Source organism: Pleurodeles waltl, chromosome 11 (assembly GCF_031143425.1).
Source record: "Pleurodeles waltl isolate 20211129_DDA chromosome 11, aPleWal1.hap1.20221129, whole genome shotgun sequence".
Taxonomy (NCBI): domain Eukaryota; kingdom Metazoa; phylum Chordata; class Amphibia; order Caudata; family Salamandridae; genus Pleurodeles; species Pleurodeles waltl.
Genome location: NC_090450.1, coordinates 86,703,166 through 86,724,820, shown reverse-complemented (window position 1 = coordinate 86,724,820; position 21,655 = coordinate 86,703,166). Strand labels below are relative to the sequence as shown.

General features: G+C 43.3%; 1 protein-coding gene across 1 annotated transcript in view; it reads right to left on the bottom strand.

Annotated features, from left to right (window-relative positions):
* Positions 1-337: 337 nt before the first annotated feature.
* LOC138265445 (D-beta-hydroxybutyrate dehydrogenase, mitochondrial-like) overlaps positions 338-21,655 on the bottom strand; it is a 58,173-nt gene continuing 36,855 nt past the window's right edge. Inside the window, exons 4-5 of the mRNA XM_069213158.1 lie at positions 14,262-14,414; positions 338-6,048 (exon numbers count right to left, since the gene is read on the bottom strand). Coding sequence (XP_069069259.1) covers positions 5,579-6,048; positions 14,262-14,414 — 623 coding nt within the window. The 3' untranslated portion in view covers positions 338-5,578. The remainder of the gene's footprint in view (positions 6,049-14,261; positions 14,415-21,655) is intronic.

Sequence of the window (21,655 nt, the reverse complement as noted above, 5' to 3'; positions counted from 1 at the left end):
GCGATGGGGGACCAAGGAACGAATGATGTCAATGTAGCTCTGGTATGATGGTGAACCAAGCAAGGTAGAAAGCTTTCACCAACACAGTCAGGGACAACAGTAATAGGCAGAAAAAACACCACAACAGAAGCACCAGGTACTGCAGTAGCCACAGATGTAACAACATTGGGGACTACAGCAGCAACCAAATTGGCCAAAACAGCAACAACAGATGTCATGCTACTGGCAGCCACAGCAGCTTCTGTGGCCACAGTTGCAACCACAATATAATTTGGATTGTTTATAGGGATGGGTGACTGCCCACATCTAGAAATAATCAAAACTCATCAAGGTGAACCTTAAGCACACATACTGAGCTTAACCCCCTGGTAACTATGGCACAGAGCAGCCAGGTTTAATTTAGGACTATGCGTAAAGTATTTTTGCAGTAACAAAACAGACGTCAAAATGCAAAGCAATACAAATCCCAAAACAAATTTGGAAGATAGAGTGTAAACCTTAATAGCCAAAATGTCAAAAACTCCAATGATGGGAACCAGACATATAAATTGTTAAAGTTTCTAAACAGGAACAGCACTGAAATCACAAACTGACAATGATAGTCACTGGTTGTGGAAGCAAGACAGAGTCTGAGGCTGACTGCGATGGGGTGCAGTTCAGGTACACCAACTAGGTTTGTTGTAGTGAGAAAGATTGTATCTTCTGGCTTAGGGCCTTTTTAAAGATCTTGGTGGTGTAGTCGCTAAGCCACTGTGGCAGCGGACCAGAGAACACCGCCAAGTCAACTGTGTTGCACCCACCACATTTAGATGCTACAGCCCTGCAGGCAGTGTACTGGCAGCGGTTTGCTGTTGGAGGGAGGCTGTCACTGGACACAATGTTCACCAGACAATGGCATTGGAATAGAGGCACCTTTGCAGTATGGGTCCCCATGCGTCACACACACACAACATACACAGTATTAGCCACTGCCATTCCACCACAACACTTACATGCCGCAAACACACATTGATGTACATCCATGACAACATACACACACTATTGACACTGCATCCACACACGACAACAGCCAACACAACTACTCACTCATCCACACATCACAATAGTGACCATCACACAACAACACTCACCCAAATGGTGGACGCAGCAACACAACATCAATGCCATATAAAAGTGCCACACATACTAACACAATCACATCACCCACTCCCGTTCCCTCCACCTCACCCAATCGCACACACATACATGTACTGACTTGCACACACAACTCAAAGCAAGTCAGGTACAGGTTGCCTTGCAATATGCACACATAGACACAGTTGACAGGTGTGATTGTTCAGTCACTGTGGTGCCAGCATACATTTGGCAATGAATACGGACACCAAAATGACATCTGTATGTGTGCCATGTGTTGTGCACCAGTGTGTCCCCCCTCTGTGTCTAGCACAATTGTCTCTCCGACATATGCATCTCACAGTAATTTAGAAAAATTACTGTTACATGTATATGTCTGCAGTGGTCCTGCGTTCATGTGCAAAATCTGCACGGCAGGGAGTATGGTAGGAGTCCTACCCCAGCCACTATTTTCTATGGTGCTGCTGTGGTGGATGGGAATTCTTGCCAGAGTCTGTGGAACTCAGGCGGCTTATAGTCTATGTGACCTGAAACATCTATATCTGGCAGGTGGACCACCAAAGAGGCAGACAGGGGTTCCGTCGAAAAAGTGGCAGTGGACCTGTTACTACTAACATCTAAATAAGACCCTTAGTCTGAAGTCCAAATCCACCACAGAAGACCACTTCTAAAACCCCTAGGGCCCAAGGTGAGACATTTAGAGCTCACAAGGCAGAGGCCAACAATAGAGTCCAGTTCACTTACAGTTGCCACTGCTCAGTTTGGCAATACAGAAAGTCCTCTTGTGGCTTGTTCCCTGTAGCTTGAACAGGTCAGCCTTCAGAGTACACATGTTTTTCCTGAGTACAAAAGGGGGCAGGTCCAGTTCTTCAGGGGTCCTCTCAGGTCACAGACCACGCGTTCAGTCCTCTTCTGTTCTTCCCCTGGCCCAGTTAATGTTCAGGAGCGGGTGCCTGGAGATGCCACATTGCTGCCTTGAGGACCCTTTTAGGACCCGCTTTGGCCATCCCTGTTTTAGCTTAGATTTATAATTCATGTATGTTCACGTTTTTTCAGGCAAACAAAAGCTGCTATTAGGGATTCCTTTTCTTACACATTTTATCAGTAGCTTTTATTCTAGGAAAACAAGGCACATGCTGCTCGCTTAATCAGTCCTTTTTACCACATATAATCAGTACTTCCTGTTCAAGGCTGTTGTGCGAAGTACAAATATACTACCTGATTACAGGACAGCTTCTGTCACCAAGACACTGCATCACATCAGAACTGTATTTCAAATGTAGTATAGTTTGGTATAAAAACTGTGCAACGGCCCAAATAGGCTAGAGGGCATTCCTGCCACATCGATCCCTGGGACGCATGCCGTGTGACACGAAGCTTAATTGATGCTGATCTGCCAACCCCATGAGAAGATTGCCATCTTCACGAAAGGTTGAATCCTGATAAACTATTGGGGTATGGGGCTGGAGCTCATCCGTTAGATCGGGCCAGGCTGAGGGTTACAACCAATATGTTCTCAGAGACAGACATTGGGTAGGGATAGATAGGAACATCTAGAACCACATATACCATGATCAGGCGGTTTATCTTTTTTTTTTTACCATATTCATAATGCTGGTTACTTTGCGTCATGTGCCTAATTATCGCTGCTCACTCACTATAAACCAGATTGAGCCGGTTTCAATAAATGTATTGAAAACCCATCTTTGTCTCACTCAGCATGCATGAGTAACTGAGTGAAAGGAGTAGAATCCGTTTCCACGACTTCCCTGGGGAGTTGGAGTGTCATGGTTAGGTTGCCATTCACCCATTATCCCCGTTAGGTTTAGAAGTGCAGGTGAAGCACAGTGAGCTAGCCAGGATTTAGGCCAGCATTTACTCACTGCATGGATAGGCTCAGTCTCTCACACTCATCATCCTGGACAAAAGCAGGATTCTTCAGCAACTATACAGTGAATATACAAGAACTGGCATCCCGTTCTCGGTCTTTCAAGTGTTACATGTGGATCTGCAGACCTGTCAAGTAGTATTTTACAGTGTGACAGCAAAGGGAGGCTCCAACCCGCTGGTGGTGTGAGATTTCGAGAAGTCACCTCTGCCCATTCAGCTCATTCTATTGTATCAGCCTGTGAGGCATTTCTCAGCTTGTAAATCCCATGCACACTGACTTGCTGGATACAAAGCCTACATAGGGGTGACAATATTTAAAAATATTTTGACCAGTCAAAAGGGGTTATTTGAAGAAGTCCATTTGTGGTGTTTACACTGTTTAAGTCTTACAATATTAGGTCGGAAGCCTTGTTTGCACTGCTGCTGTAGTGGATGGCAGAATGAGTACTACAGTCCACTAGTGGCATTTAACTTCCAGGCTTTGGGTACACTTTGTATCATATACTAGGGACCTATAGGAATATTAAATATGCAAATGTGACTGTTTTAAAGGGTGAGCACAGACTTTACTACTGGTTGGCAGGGGTGTGGGGGAAGTGCAGAGAGTTCTCAGGAGAGCAAGTAACTAGGGTCCACAAAAGGGGAAAAAATCCATGGTGACCACAAAGAAAAGGCAAATTTACTAAAGACAACAACCACTGGCAACACATCAAGGACTACTGCCCCACCAATGACTGAACACAGCAGTCACAATAGCTGCTACAATAGCAACCCCCGCCAAAGAATCAATGTTCATCACAGCTGATGCAGCAGCAGCAAAGATCACGGCAGGAAAGACAGCAGCACTGGCTACAACGGTGACCACTTGAAGGGCCACAACACCAAGCATAGTTTCCACTAGAGTAGCAACAACACTTGCATTAATAGTCACAAGCACAGAAGTGACAGTAGTTTTCAACACTAGAAAAACCAGCAAAGCAACCTTAACTGCCAAAATAACACCGATCAGCAGCAGCAATAATAGCTGTAACACATCAAACACAACAGCTGCTACATGACAGGGCCAATAGAAGTGCCTACTGCTTTCATCATAGCAAGGGCCAGAGCAACAGTTGTTAGCACAGCAGGGACCACATCACCAATAAGAGCACAGACCACAGCAGCAACCACTTCTGCTATCACAAGAAAACAGCATCAAAAACTGACAACAGCTGTTAATACAGTATGGACTAAACAGTGGCCACAGCCATTACGGGGACAACAGAAGCGTGCGACTAGGCACCACAGTAGTGACCACGCTTGCTACCACAGAATGACAAAAGGAACATCAGCTGTCCCAACAGCAGGAACCACGCAGTATCAACAGCTACCAACACAGCAGGAACAATAACTGCAACAACTGCTAGCTGGGTAAAGAGAAATATAGCAAACACTATGGGGGGGGGGGGGGTGGTTTATTGGAATTCCTGAATTAATTTCAGCTACAGGTAATAACTTTGGGTCACATCAAGTTAATTGTTTTTTGCCCGCTATGAAAATACAGACAAGGACCAACCATACACAAATCACCCTTTCGTCTGATAGAATAGGAAAAGTCCAGGTCAAACTGCTAAAGCTGTGCAAGATTACACACAAGCCCAGATCAATTTTGGAATATAAAGGCCTCATCGGTGTTGTGCACCTTAAGTCCTATGGCACATCAAGCACAGGACCAATGCATCGTTAAACCATTTGCCCTAAATGGCTTATACTGAGAAGCAGAAACATGCTTTGTCAAGTAAGCAGGTCTCATTAATGTGCTACCATATGCAAACAGGGGTAGGCACAAATGCATACAGTATAACTATGCTTAGTCTCTATGCTTACCTGCCTCTTTCTGTGACTCCGTCTGCACCTTTTTTTAATTATCCAAGTCTGTAGTGGTATGCAGCAAGTTACATGGCACAAACGTAACATTTGCAGAAGCATGTGTTTACATGTATTGGCCCTTTGAAGCCACACCATTTGGTTTGGCTAATGCACTATGATTCATTGATTCTGGGAGACAATACAGGGTTGTGTACATCTAATCTTTGAACTACACAATTAAATTTGACTTAGTTACAGTTTTTAGGCACAAAGAGATTAAGCCATTTGCCCAGACAGCACAATGTTGCTTCAAGTGGCAGAATGGAGATTCGACTCCAGTCCCTCTCCAAGCAGCTTGTTCCAAGCACCACCTGCATGCTTAAAATAAGAATGATTTACTTTTAAGACCAACACCATGGTTGACATTGAAGGGTATACATGCACTGGTAAACAAAGCATGCTACTGCAGTTGAAGAACCTGCGCATACAAAATTGGATCCTGTGCAAGTTTAAAATAAAAAAAATTACAGGCTATTTTTTTTTTTGTTAGTAATAATTTGTTCTGCTAAACACACCTTGTGTACTCAACAGTAAGACTGTCGAACACAGAAGACAGCCCTAGGAAAGTTATAGGGAAACCCAAACCACTTTTTTTCTAGAAGATTACTTTATACAACAATCAACACGACTAAAAATGTAGTTTTGCTCAGTAAATATAAATCCGGTCAGCGATGGCAGCAGGCAGGTGGCTCATGATCTGGGTCCTAATCCACCAGTAAGTATCTGTGGGAAAGTATCGAGTGTAAGGCAGCTTCGAACTGAGCGCATCTGTGAGGTCATTGATAACAAGAGACATGTCTTTAATTCCGCTGTTCACAAAGGCTTTCATCAAAATCATGCGACGGGAGAAGTACGGTTTCCCATAATCCTCTCGCACCCTTTCGCTGGCTTCCCTCCACATCTCCTCAGCACGAGCTTCCACTCCTTCCCGCGTCAGAATGCCAGTGGCTGCAATGAAGTTGCCCGGCTCGACAACAATCACTTTGACTCCCCAGCGGTACATTTCCTGCCGTAGGCAATCGGAGAAGGCCTGGACCCCATACTTGGAAATACAGTAGCAAGAGCGAGATGGACTGCCCATTCGTCCAAGCATGCTGGCCATATTGACAACCCGACCTATGGAAAGAAACCACAATGTGGTTATTTGGCAAACATATTTAAACTTTGAAACAATGTAGTTGTTCACTTTTGACAGTTATTTGCTAAAGAGAAACTATAGTGCATTTTTTTTTTTCACCAGAGTTTATCTCGTCGAAAGCTAGCGCTCAGATACAGCTTTTGGGAGCACCATTTTTAATATAGTTCCTTGTCACAAGGAACGTGTACTAGTTTGAAGATGAAGTCTCACTACCCATAAAACACCACGTGAAGGACAGACAAACTCAGCCTTGTGCCCAAGCCTCATTCCACAGAAAGCCCCATCTTAAAATGGAGTAAAATCAATTGGGAAAGATAAAATCAATTTCAGTTTCCCTGGGAATCCAAAGCGTCTCTGTGAAATAATGCAAAGGGTATAACACAAAGTGGATAGAGGAAGTATTGTCTTTGAAGTTTTATTAAAGCACAGCCTATAACTGAAGGTTATATTAGTTGTTAAAAGCCCTCTCCCCAAGTTATTGGACCAGCTGCGGGTGAGGTCCTACAAGCAGGGCTAGGGCTTTAACCAACTGGTATTGCCTGAGGCAGAAGAGTTCTCCTTGCATTAGAATAGTCCACCCACAGGGGGCAGAATGTTCTAAACAGGGAGAAAGAGAAAGGCGCATTTAGGAATTTTGGATCAAAAGGTCTGCTCTAAACATTTCTGTACAGTACACAAACGTCAACATAGCTTCTCCAAAGGTTCATGAAGGTGTGACCACTGCATTGTAGCCAAGAAGATGCAGACTTCTTCCACTTCTTGTTTGTTAGAAATTGGGTATCTAGATGGAAGAGGTATGCACCCTGTCCAAGTAGAAACCACAATCTTAGTCCAGGTAAATCAGTTATACACCACAAATTAACCTGTGCTCACCCTCTGGTAGCTTCGCACAGAGCAGGCAATGTGTGAAGTATTTGTACAACACTTAAAACAGTACAAACACCTAGCAAAAAGATACCACACCTGGCTAGAAAAATACAGCTCAAATTAAAAACAAATCAAGACCGAAATGAGAAAAATCCAAATCAGTAGAAGTTGAGAATCAAATTCTTAACGAATGCATATATAGTCCTTAGAAGCTTAAAGCACCAACCGGGGCTATATAGTTGCGGTAGACTGGGTCAAATCCCAAATGTCAAGCGACTGCGATGGAGCGCGGGTTGTATACAGGGACCAACCTTGTCCTGCTGCAAAAGTACCTCTGGATGGAGGCTGCGTCGACATTGAAGACCTGATGCGAGGAGAAGAGGAGGTGATGCGCAGATGCGTCGGTTCTATCAGCGCAGTCAGGGTTGCACAGTTGGTGAATCCTTAGCAATGAAGGTGATGTGTCGCCGAGCAGCGCAACCAGCAATGCAAAGGTGATGAATCAATGCTGATGGCGATGCGCGGATTCTGAGCTGCACAGCAGGCATTGCGGTGTCTTGTCCTCAGCGGCGATGCGTCGGGAGAGATGGAGTGGTTCGGACCAGCACAAGGACAGATGCATGGATTTTTGGCAGAAACAGCTGCAGAACCCACTTCCAAGGGCCCAGGAATGGGTTAGCACCACTTGGCAGGACTCAATTGGCGTGATCCAGAAGCTGAAGCAGGGGTGACTGAAGTCATTGATACCACTGAGGCTTCAGAACAGGAGGCAAGCCAGCACACCCATGGAGTCATTTTGGTTGTGGGGATGTAGAAATGCAGATCCAGTCCTTCTCACTCCCAGGCAAGGAGGGCAGCATGGCAAGCAGAACAGGAGTCCAGCAGATTTTGAGCAGAATGACAGTCCCTTCAGCAGCACAGCAGTCGTCCTTCCTGGCAGAATGTCCTCACATCCAGGAGTGAACTGATTTGGTAGAGTCAGGGGTCCAGTTCTTATATACCCAATGGTCCCTTTAAAGTGGGGGAAGACTTCAAAGAGAGGCCTATGAAGTGCACAAAGTTCCTGCCCTGACTCCAGACACTATACAGAGGGTTATGCAGTTCTCTGTGAGGGCTCAGGACCCAGCCCATGCAAGTGTGTAAGCTTCTTCCTCACATTTTGCCCAGGATGGCCCATCAACATGCAGCTGGCCACTCAGTTACACCTAAGCTCCTTGTGTGTGGCTGTCTGGCAGAAACGCACACGAGCCCAGCTGTCGCCAACCCCAGATGTTTATTCAATGACATGCAGAAGGCACTAGATGATTTAAAGTAAGAAAATGCCAGCTTTCTAAAAGTGCCTTTTTCAGATTTACAGTTTAAAATCCGACTTCACCATAAGATGTGATTTTCAAATTGTGATTCCAGAGACACCAATTTGGGGGTCCCATCTCTTCCCAACTGCAAATGACACTTATAAAATATAGTAAGGCAATCCCAATGTTAACATATGGGAGAGATAGGCCTTGCAATAATGAAAAATGTAATATTTGGAGACGCCAATGGTATCATGATTTAGGGAAAGAGCACCTGCACGGGTCAGCAGTAGTAAAGTGTCCAGCATTCTAACACCAACAAAAATCAAGTCAGCAAGCAGGAGGTCAGAAGGTTATTCAAAAAAAAAAAAAAAGAAAGAAAGAAAATAAAAAAGTCAGAGGCGACAACACCAAGGATGCCAGGCCTAACACTGGTTGTCAGTCCCATATTTTTCTATTATTATTTGAGGAAATATCACAACAACACAAACTCAGTATCAATTTTTCTCCATCTTTCATTATTATTGCCATGACGCCAACACTCACAGCCATATGTGCACACTTCGTGATAATGCCTTCAGGAAACAACATATTTCTATTCCCTCAAGCTAAATGATTGTAGGTATAGCAAAGCAGGGATTCATTTATAGATACCAGTCTTTGGAAAGCCGATTTAGCCAAACTAGGGGATATTGCATTCAGTTTTCAAAAGAAACAAGCCACTTAGATTTCCCTTGAAAGAAAATTGGAGCTCAATGGATCATGAGCTGTGTTTTGAATAATTACACTCAGATTATTCATTGGTTCCCATAATATTATAGATTGTGCATTTATATTATAGAGGATATAATATTATAGAGGATATATTTATTTCCCTTTTGTCTTATTCTTCCTCTTTAGTTTTTCGTTTCCTCTGCATCAGATTGGCTCTTTTTTTGTTTTGTTATGCAGATGGTGTAATCATGCATTTTGATAAGGGGTATCCAGTTCATATCACCAAAATGGGCAGTTGTGTAGGCCACTGGTCCTTAACCTTTCGCATTCTATCATTTTTGGGTTCTTTTGATTATTTGAACCACAAAACAATACACAAAAATACAGAAACAATTATTTTCAAACAAATAAAATGTTTTATCATTTTGTGTAATTCACAATCAATATATATTAAAAAGATAACGTTACTGGGAGGTTGGAGCTTTTCAAAATTCATTTGAAGCCACCCATTGTCCATATTCCGTTTGCTATGTTTCCACAAATCAATCTGAGGATACCAACTTCATTTATATACATATTATTTATCTGCTAATAAATATATTTTCTGAGCAGATGCAGACCCCACGATGTGGGATCACGAACACCACAGAGGTCCCAGGGCCAAAGGTTAAGAACAGTTGGCCTTGGGTTTCCAAATTCAAGGCAAAAAGAAAAATGTAAAATTAAAAAAAAAAAAAAAAAAAACAATGTTGGTAAGCATATACACCCTTTTCCAAGTAGCGACTACAATCCTACTCAGGTTAAGTCACTACACAACCTAAATTATCCTGTGCTCACCCTTTGGTGGCTTGGCACAGAGCAGGCAGGCAGGCTTAACTTGTGTTAAGTTTTTGTGCAATAACTAACATAGTAACACAGTGAAAACACTACAAAACGTACTCCACACCAGTTTAGGAAAATAGATAATATTTATCTAAAGAAAATAAGATCAAAAACAACCAAAATCCAATATGCACAAGTCCCAATATTACTTTTTAAGGATTTACATGAGTCTCAATCCTTAAGAATCAGTGCTTGTATCCTTGTAACACACAATACCTGGGATGCGTCAAAAATAACGACTGGGAGCCACAGATGAGATGTGTGGAAAAATAAGGCACTGCGTCAGATTTTTCCATCGCAGCACAGACAATGCGTAGTTTCTTTCCACGCCGCAAGTTGATGCTTCGAATTCCAGGAGTGCAGCCTTGGTTCATCTCTGCAATGTGGGGATATTTTGTCCCCCAGAGACGTTGTGTTGAAAATCCGACACACCCTGGTAAGGAGGAGCAGGTGCTGCGTCGATTGGGTAGGTGATGTGGTGATTTTTCAGCAGCGAGGCAGGCGCTATGTCGATTTCTGCAGATGTTCTGTCGATTGTGTTGGTTTACCAAAGCACTGGGATTTTCTTCCCGTTCATGAAGTCTTTGTGGCCCGAGACTTCAGAACAGGAGGCAAGCTCAATCCAAGCCCTTGGAGAGCACTTCTGGAGGAAGGCAGATTCCTTCCAGCAGGGTCAATGGCCAGCAAGCACCAGGGCAACAGCAGAAGGTCAGTCCTTGTCAGCAAAGCAGTCCTGATGAGTCCTGTGGGCAGCCAGGCAGGCCCTCTGATAGAGTCCAGTTGCAAGTCCAGACGTGTCTGATTTTGGAGGGTCGCAGATCGAGTATGTATACACACCCAAAAATGCCTCTGAAGTTGGGGAAACTTCAAAGAGTAGTTTTGAAGTGCACAAGGTCCCCTTTCAACCCAGCCCTGTCTGCCAGGATCCCTGTGGGGGGGGTTTCCAGTCCTTTGTGTTGGGTCAGGCCACTGGCCTCTTAAGTGTAAATGAGAGCCCCTCCACCGTTCCTGCCCAGGGAGACCCATTCAGTATGCAAATGAAAGCAGATGGGGCCGAGTGTCCTGTGTTTATGGCTGTCTGGGTGGAATGCACATGGAGAGCTGTCAACCAGCACAGCCCAGACGTGGATTGGAGACAGGCCGTAAGCACAGAAGGCAGTAAGTGCAGAGAAATGCCCAATTTCTAAAAGTGGCACGTCTAAAATAATAATATTAAATTCATCTTCACCAGTAAGCAGGATTTTCTATTACCATTCTGTGCATACCAACCATGACAGGGCTACTTCTTTCAGATCAGAATCTACCACTAAAAAGTATTGAAGGGCAGTTCTAATGCTGGCCTATGAGAGGAACATGCCTCACAGGCCACCAGGGCATGTAAAACACATAAGTACATGCTCTGCCTTTTACTTACATAGCACCCTGCCATATGGGTACCTAAGGCCTACTTTAGGAGTGACTAATATGTATAAAAAGGGGAGTTTAAGGCTTAGCAAGTAGTTTTAAATGGCTTGTTGAAGTGGCAGTGAAACTGCAGACACAGGCCATGCATGGGCAGGCCTGAGACATGGTTAAGGGGCTACTTATGTGGGTGGCACCACCAGTGCTGTAGGCCCACTAGTAGCATTAATTAATATGCCCTGGGCACCTCTAGTGCACTTTACTAGGGACTTACAGGTAAATTAAATATGCATATTGGTAGGATCTAATGTTACCATGTTTAGGGGAGAGGGCACATGCACTTTAGCACTAGTCAGCAGTGGTAAAGTGGCAGTCCTAAAATCAGCAAAAAAAGGGCCAGAAAAATGGGATGGAGGCAAACATTGGGGGATGACCACCCTAAGGCTGACTGGTCTAAGAGTAAGGTCCAGCAATTGCGGGGCTGACTAAGGGTGCCAATTATCTGCAGCATGTCTAGAGTTGCCCCCAAATTTCATGAATACTTCTCGTACCTGAATTTGAAAATCAACAATCCTAATGACCATTTTCGTTTGCTGGCATGGACTCTTTGGGAAAAAGTAAATGCTGAATATGTTGGAAGAACTGTGAGATTCAATATGGTCGACAAGTGTGCCGTTAAAAAAATCCTTGTTTCTTTAGATAATGCACACCTGTGGATAATTTTAGAAAGAAACAATTTCACCACTAAGGCTCTTTAACAAATGAGCAGCCTCTGCCAGTATTAACTGCTTTTTGGTTTATTTGCACCTTAGCACTATTTGGAAGAAGCTATTGCAGTATACCTCTTAATAAAACTAATTTGGCAAGTAGTGGCTAGTGCCCAGGAACGTCTTAAGGATTTTGGGGGCCTGTTGCCAAACGTATGTTCGGCGGTCCTGTTCAGAACAGCTTTGAATTTATATTCCAATTACAGCTCTTTCATGCCCTCTTTGGTCAGGTCCAAATACTAAATGTGTTTATATATAATATTCTGGAATAGTGACATGTTCTTTTAATATTGCAACACAGCAGCAGACTAACGAATATTACAGCTAATGATATCTAGAACACCCTTATACGTGTGGTCCCCTGTTTTGAACTTGAGTCTTTACAGATGTAGCATGATCAAACAACATTACTCTGCAAAATGTCTGTAATAGACTCTCACACATCATGTACATCAAAAATAAATTCAAGGAAAACAATTTTTAACAGCGCTGTTTAGGAATTGTTCAAGTTCATCAAGGCAAGACTTTCTGAAGAACAGAGCTGGCTCTATCAGGAGGTCCCATGGGCCAGAGGCCACTTTGCCCATTCCTGAACAGGTCTCTGCTCGTGCCATTAAATATTATTTCATCCTGCTTGAGAGGTCTACAGTGGTTTTTCATGTGGCCCTTGGGGCAACCTTCAAAGAGGTCACCACGGTCACTGGCAAGTTTTAGCTGACATCTTGGCAGGGCCCCTCTGCTGTCTTATAACCCAGTCAGGACCCATTCATAGTGGGCGTATTTTTAAATGACAGTGTCACAGCCTGTTTGACAAGTCTTCTAGGTTTACATATAACATTTAGGGTGCACTTCAAAGGAGGAAAACAAAATGCCAAAAGAGTTTGTGTGGATCAGATTTCTGGTTACTGAAATCTCAGTTGTTCTATCAGACTTCTGTGTCTGGGGTTGTTGTGTGTACAGGGAAAGCATCAAACTGTATTTTGATATTAGATGTGGGAGGACACTGGAATGACCATAGTGCGCTCCCCACATACACAAACACCCAGCCCTCAGAGCCCAGGTTCTGTGTGATGAAGACTTTGGCCAATTCAAAAATGCCTAAACTGGGTAAGGTTAGCCCTGGGAACCTTTATCCCATTGGTAAGGGCTTCTCCAGGGGTCATTCCCATCCACTTGTTCGTGCCAGGCATAAATGTGGCACCTTAAACACATAGAAGGTGAGGGGAAGGACACTTGCAATTAGTCTCAACACTGGAAATAGCTCAGGATTGCATTTCAACCCATCATTCTTTTGCTGCCATGCCAAAACAGATCAGACCCAGCCATATGCAAATCAGTCTTGACCCTGCTCTAATAGGAACAGTCCAGCCCAAACTGCCAAGCCAGGTCCATTCTGAACCCAGAACATAAGCAAACCATGACTTGTTAACCCTGATTGAGGCTATTCAGTCAGGTGTAGCTTGGTTCCTGTGGCACAGTGAGCAAGAGACATATGTGTACCATACTTTTGGGACTTAGTGTGATCTATCAAGCACACAAAAGGTAATGGGGGATGTTTGCTATCGGTCAGGTAGCATTCAATCCCAACATTATTTTATCCACCATGGCCCCCACGGATCACACCCAGCCATATGCAAATCAGTCTAGACCCTGCTCCAATAAATCAGGGCCCAGCCGGTCTATGGATGCTTGTGTTCTGGCTCAGATAGGACCTGGCTTGACAGATTGGTCTGGGCTGTTCCACTGCCCCGGCCAACGCTGGCAATACAAACACACCTACTAACCATCACACTCCTACAAGCGTGACACTTAAGACTATTTCAGGCCCCCATAGCTATAAGAATAGATTGTATGACAAGCATTAGTCATTTTCAATCCATGTTGTATTGATAAATAACTGTTGCTGTACCCATCTCCAAATAAAACAAACAATGCCACCATGCAGTAAACTGTCATAAGTGCCGCGGTTAGCAATTAAGTGCCTGTGCCGAGCACCGGAAACCACTGGCTCAAATTAAACAGTAACTATATGCATCTATCTTCTACATGAGAGTTTAAGTTTCTGATGGCAAAGTGATCTCAACTGTAAAATGTCAAATTTTAATATTTTCAAACATTTATATAAATTAGAAAATGATTTTTTTTTCTTTTTCAATAAATATTTAAGTTGTTTCCAATAATTATTTTCTTAACAATAGCTAGTACACAGTCACAGACTCTTAAGCGTTCCATCAGCACACCAATTGGTCATTGTAACCGACTTACCTTTCGCTCTGCGAACAAGTGGCAGGAAAGCTTTGGTTACACGTACAGTTCCCCACAAGTTTACATCAGTCACTTCCTTGTACTTGTCTAAACTTGTAAATTCCACTTCTCCGAAAGTGGAGATTCCAGCATTGTTCACGACCCCCCACAAACCTACAAATGAAAAACGAAATATATCAGCATACATCTGTGGCAAGTGTTTTTTCTTTGAAAGGGAGATATGCAAAGTTAAATATTGGTGTATTGTGGAAGCATTGGTACAGTGTTTAACTAGCTGCCGAGGCACATAGGAGTTTGTCTAGCCCTCTAGAGCACTGTTGTGAAGTGCTGTTTTTATCTGCACTTGAGGCGCTGCACATAATTGAACCTACATGGAACTTGCATTATTAGTGAACAGCCTACGAATGAGGATGTGGGTGGCTTGAAAGGTGCTATGCTCTGCTGGACCTGAAACTGCAAAACTAAACAGAATCTGTTTTGGGACGCAGTCCCTGTTGGTAGACAGTCAAGCAAAATGGAAGCTACTCTGCAGTGCATGTATAATAATAATTACACCTTACTACATTGTGAAGATCTTTCTGTTTTATAATGCAGTTATATCAGCTTTATTCATTAATATGCATTCACAAGGCCAATTAGATTCTGACAGAACAAGGGACCAGGTATACGAATGGTTATAGCATTTACAAATCCTCTTAATCAGTAAATCAAAGATGCTGCTTGTGAACTAAAACACAGAGTGATTCGGAAAACTATTTCTGAACCCCTAAATATGTTTAGAAATGGACACCAAATTGCTATTTGGAAGGGGGTGTTGGTTTGGCATCCCTTCCAAATACCACTTCAGTAGCTTATGTATGAATGTTTTGAACAGTGAGCCAGTTGCAAAACATTGACAAGTAACCAACTTCAGAGTCAGGGTGGTAACCCATTTTCATAAGGGAAATTTTAGTGGTCATACAAAGGGATTTTGTTTTATTTTTAAAAAAGGAAGACAGCCCAGACTTTAAAGCAACCAGGTTGGTTTTAAAAAAATTAAAAAAAACATATTTTATTTAAAAGGCAATCACAATATGGCCTGCTGACTCCAGAAGTGCATCACCCCCTAAGACGGCTGTTACACTCAATAAGCACTGTTTAGGTGTACACTCCAGGGACAAACGTGTTACCTTGCATAGCCTTGACAAAATATGTTTACAATAACTGGTTAATTCACTACAGGACCACGTGGTGGGGAAAAAAAAAAAGGATGCTCCGATGGTCCTGCATCTAAGGCAGGACAGGTCTTCTCTGTGTAGACCCTGGAACGTTTGACTGGGTCAAGATAGTGTGATGGAGGATGGATTGATTTAAATGAAGCTTTACTTGAATTCTCCTCCACCCGGGAGCAGGCCTTTGCCTACTTCTGCAGTTAGGATTTCTGTATCTCTTGCCCATTGCTGTTTTACTCTTAAGGGCGCTTTTTTTTCTACCTGCCTTTAGTGTCTTTTCAAGTTGGAGATCTGTCCAAGACCCTGCGTTGTAGTATGGCTGTGAACATTTGGGAGGGTTTAGGGGCTTACAGGAAGTCCGTCTAGATTCCGCTGACAATTTCTACCATCTTGGCGTACCGGCGAAACTCAGTTGGCCGAACTACAAAGGCTTCCTTGGCTTTTGTAAACGGAATAAAAATATCTCTAGGGATACAGGTATCGCAAGGTATTACTGCCACTCACTCCACTGCCTCACTGTCATAACCGGAGATATTCTTTTAAAGGGCTGCAGCCACCAGATGTCTAATTCCCTTGAGAAGGATGGCAGCTGTAGAACTATCTTCCTTCCCCCAACTCTCATCAACAGTACTGTGAGGGGAATCCTCAGTACTAAACCCTTCAGAGCTATTTTTCCACAGTTGTACCCTGTTGACCATATTATTGTCGCATGGTGGAGCCGACATGCCAAATAATATTATTCTCTAGGTGTGAGAGTGCAAGGACGCCATCCACTCATCTCACTTGAGTGGATCACTTGAATCTACAGTTCACTGGCCCGCGCCAGGGTTATCAATGACTTGTTGAGCTCCCTAAAGGGGTTTCTGGGATTACGGAACATAGAATATTAGATCACATACAGACAACTGAGCAGGGACACCTTATTTTAGCAAAGGCAGTACGCTTCAGAATTGAAAGAAGCTGTATACTCCAGAGCCTGATGGAAAAAATTAGGCCTGGTTTGACCTTATCCAAAGCGCGCATGTATAGTTTCTCCAAAGTGCGGGTCACCAGCATACCCAAGTATCTGAAATGTCGGTTTTCCACCCAAGACCCAATGCACGGAGGTCAGCTGAGAGTTGACCTACCAAGCACTCCAATGGCAAGTATCACAGATTAGCCTCAAATGGTTTGTAGGCCTGATACTTTATCAACTGTGTCGAGCTTTGTCAGGAGCAGTGTGACACGTGTGGGTCTGTGACAAATCAGCATGTCATCACCATACATTGATAAAATATGTTCTATTTCAGACACTCCAAAAACCCATCCTTGGAGCTTATTCCTAAGCATTATATCTAAGGGTGCCAGCGCGAGGCAAGTAGCAGGGTTGAGAGTGGGCAATCCTGACTGGAGCTGTGTCTTTATTCTAGATGTCTGAAATTACATCACCTGATTTCAGCCTTGCCTGATGATTGGACAATAAAAAGACAGATCCAGCTGAGGAAGTCCCACCCACATCCCAACTCTGACAAGGCCTAAAAAACACAGCCGCATTCTAAAGAGTCAAACACCTTCTCAATATTTAAGGTTATAATTCACCACACATTTCAGACAAGTTGCCCTAGGGGTGGCTCTTATGGTCTGGGGTTCGAGCCTGACCTCAAAATGAAGCAGAGTGCGGCGATGAGCTGCTGCTCGTACCCTATTGCATTAGCTCGAAAGGAAAGAATGGCCCGGAAGGGGGCCCACATGTAGGAAAGTACCATCTTGCCTGGCATGTTACCCCCATATTTCACTGTATATATGTTGTTTTAGTTGTATGTGTCACTGGGACCCTGCCAGCCAGGGCCCCAGTGCTCATAAGTGTGCCCTGTATGTGTTCCCTGTGTGATGACTGACTGTCTCACTGAGGCTCTGCTAACCAGAACCTCAGTGGTTATGCTCTCTCATTTCTCTCCAAGATTCATTCTGTTTGAGGTTCTCTAGGCTCATGGGTTTTAAATGTCGTGGCAAGAATATTTTCTGGGAAAGACTCAAATGTCAACATAATAAGTGATAATTTCTTAGTCCTCCTTGTTAGCATTTTGTTCCACCAAAGCCTCTTCTGCTGTAATATCCTCAATCCTTGAAACCCATCGTAACCCATCATAACCTTTCTGACTTTGGTGTATGGAAGGCCATTTTTATTTTAACTCAGTTTGCTAGGATTCCCTTCTCTCGATTTATGGGTCTAGGCAAGGGTTGAATTAAATCGAGCTTAACAGTGATGGGATTCATGATCTAACAAGCTTACCAGGCGCTTCTACGTGAATGCCAATTTTTGAAGCAATTCACGAAAAACTAAACTACTCTGCGGTGCAGAAAACAGCTTTTAAGAAACTTAAGCGAATCAATCTGGAAATATACATTCTCTGAACTGGGCAAAGACCAATATAAACAAAACTATACTTCTTGAAGTCTGTCGAAAGGAAAGCTTCTTGCAGCCTTCTTCTCCCAATCATTTGTCAGGGAACTTGGTATGACCAAAAACTTAGACTCGAATATCTCGCTGCTCTTCAATTCACCTCTAATCCATTCCACGGAAAACTAAGTTTGACTCCAGAAACAGTGGTAGACACAAAGGAAAACCATAAATAGATACTTTGATTTTTATACCAGCACTTCCAGATTTCAAACACTAGATGGCAGCATATGGCTATTCTGGGACTCTAAAATAGCACATAAATGATTGCAGCGAATGAACGCAATTAAAATGAACAGGAGTTGACAAATGGAGAACGTTGAGGTAGGAAGGGAGTTAGAGGAAATACATATTTCTTCTCTGCAAGTAATAATATCGCACGCCAATGGATTGGGGGTGGACTGATTTAGGGTTGCACGGTGTGGCACCGGCAGCCCATGTTTCCTAGTACTCCAGCGGCCTATAACATGCATGCCTGCAGAAAACGTTAAACATTTAAAAGCCCTGAAGTAAATGTATGGAATGGTCTTCCTAATTGCACAAGACTAATACCCAATAAAAACTGGATTAACTACAAATCCAGTATAGGATCCGTGCAAATCTAGTTCATTTCTAAATTTCAGACCAACAGAAAGTAATACATAGTTTATTAATTTTCGGACATGCTTTATTAGCAAATTCATTGGGGTGTTGATTCAAAGATATCCAAACTGGCAACTTAGAACCAAGTCTAACTACCCGCACAGACTTACAGCCCTAGCAACGCTACAATGGACAACGGCCTAGAGGAGGGACAAAAGTGAAGGAGAGCACAAACGAGAAGTGACGTATTTGTGCACTAATGACATCTCAGACCTTTAATCTACTTATGTGCCTTCATCATCACATTGACCTAGTCTGGGGATTGCCAATAACTAGTACTATAACTAGGGTGACCACCTGGCATTGAAGCAAATTCTGGACAGGACTATAAAAAATTCAGGACAAAGGGTCAAAATTCAGGACAAAAATTCAGGACAAAGGGTCAAAATTCAGGACAAAAATTCAAGAACAAACGTCAGTTTTACAGACACATGCAAGAGAGGCCATGCCTCACTATGTTGTCAGTGCATTTATGTACTCTTTTTTTAACATAGCACTATTTATTCACTGTGGACCTTTTGTGATTGCCTCCTGGTATGCTACATTCAGGTGTCACATTACGTCCTTGTTCAGTAGTAAATTAATGCCCTTCACGGCAAGGCCATCACCCCTACCCAAATCTACCCGATCTTTCCTGAAGAGAAAGTAACAGCAACATTTTGATTATGTTTCTGAACATTTCAAAACCCCTGGCAAACAGTTTGGGAAACATTAAGGTAATTAAGCTTATGCTAGTTTAAACAAATTGAACAAAAACATCTGGCTTACCCCAACCGCCCATGGACTTTCAACCTATTTTTTTTTTTTTAAGAGGCAGGGCAGATGGTGTGGGTGTCAGTCTCACACCTAATGACAGGATGTGATGTACCCATAACTTGTCTGTAGTCTCACTGCACTAGAGTGTATGTTTGGGACTACATGTATCTCAGAAATGGGAGCCCGGACTACCAATCAAAGATAATAAAAGAGTAGGATGAAATCGAGATCAAACTGGATAAATAAAGAAGAGAAGAACAAGGTGGGACAATTCCTAAAATCAGACAAGATGGGTCCACCAAGACTATTTGAAGGTATTGGGTACCTGGGGAGTTGTCTGCACACAGGAGCTAAACAGAAGGGGCACTGTCAAGTGGTTGAACAATCAACACCCATCCACCTTGGCAAACTCTTCTGGTGCAATGGTTCGCTGTTAGTGCTTGTGAAGGGTGAGCAGGGGCCAGACCCCTTGCAAGGTTGTGCAAGGCAATTGCCCGCTTAGTCCATGTCTTTATATGGTTTTGAAATTGAGCAAAAGCCAAACTAGAGATCTAGGTTATCCCTAAGTGCCAAGTACACATAGAATCTTCAAAATATTTGGGATGTAAATTGCACAAACAAAATTTACAAATTTTAAAATGTAATTAGTGTTTCTTTAACATATGGCACTGTTTTCGCCTTCATACACAATTAGATCTCAGATCACCTTTTGATACCTAGTGATTAATATCTACCATTCTTACACTGATTTCCAGGATGAAAATCTTGGCAGAGCGAACGGTCCCTCCAAGCCCAGTTTGCTTTTTGGTCTTCTCTTCTGCTTTCTGTAAAGGCCACGTGGCACTAGTGAAGATGGTGGGCTACCCCAATGATAGTATTATTTTGCAAACCTTCCCCTGCTCGTCCTTCATTCCTTCTTCAGACAGGCCACACATCTGATTTGGTTGCTGCGGTGCCATCGGGAGCTCTTTCCACTCTAAAGCTAACTGTGACTGCGGTGGATTAGATCTTCTGGACTTAGAATGCTTTTATTCAGCTGCAGATGTCCAATGGGTGGCTCACTGGCTTTCTGCCCACCTCCCTGCATGAGATGGGGTTTACCAGTAAAAACTTTTAAGGAACGCTTAATGCACTGCTCATCGTTTCCTACTGACCATTCTATGGATCACCATCCGGGGTTATCATGCATGGCTTTCTCTTGCCTTGCCAGAACCTGTAAACTCACTGACACGAAGAAACCCTATGCTCCTGCACTACCTTTGCTAAGCCTTCCCACTCGCACAGGATGGCTGTGCTTAGAGCAACTCCATCAGTGGCATGTTGCAGGTGTCTTAAAATTGGGGACTTTGTTTCTGAACAGTGAGCTACTAAACCCTTGTGGCAGACTACCATCTTCACCCCGGTCAACTCCTTACTTACAACCACCTTAAATAATTATTAAATGCCCTATTTCATGTCTGCTACCTAGCAATAACCCTACAAGAGGTGTGCCAGAAGCTCTGTACCATAGGAAATGGTGGCAAACTGATAGAATGGGTGTACAGACCTATCCTGCAACATGGAAACTACTCCAGGTCTTCTTGTCATACTACCTGGGTGATTGATGTAGCCAAACCTCTGCAAGATATGGACTAAAATACTGGACTTTCCCCACAAAGTATCCCACACCTGTCACTTTAAGTAAATTCATAGTGCTTCCTTGTGAATGCATTCTGCCCGTTGCTTGCCATTGGCCTTGTGGTTTGTAACTCACAATTTGTTGCTTTCAATTTGCTGGCTTTATTTGTTTTAGGCCATGCAGCTTGAATTCGTCCCTTCCCTTGCCAAAACCTTATTTACAGTATCCTGCCGACAGCTCCCTTTCTGTAAACAGGCCTGTAAATCTTGTTCTTATCTTATCATATTTGCTGTGCATTCAAAGAACAAAGTCAAATGTCAGGCTCTGTCTTCGGTGGGAACTTAGTGTTTACTTTCCTTTTTCTGACTTCAAAGTAAGAGGATTTATGCAACAATCTTGCTGGATACTGGGGTTAGGAAAGAGTTTTTTCTATCACATGACAACATTTAAATAGACTTCAGAATATATCAGAATCGCACCTTACTCTGTATCACTCCACTTTACGCCACTCCATGCCACTGTTCTCTTCTCCATTCGGAACCACTCCACATTATGCACTGCTCTCTATGCTACTTCACACTATGCCTCTCTACTCTACTCTGTACTACTCTACTCTAAGCCACCGCACTTTGCGCCTCTCTACACCACTGCGCTCTGCTGGTCTGCACGCCATACCACTCCAGTCTAGGCAACACCAATCTAATCCACACAACTCCACTCTCTGCCA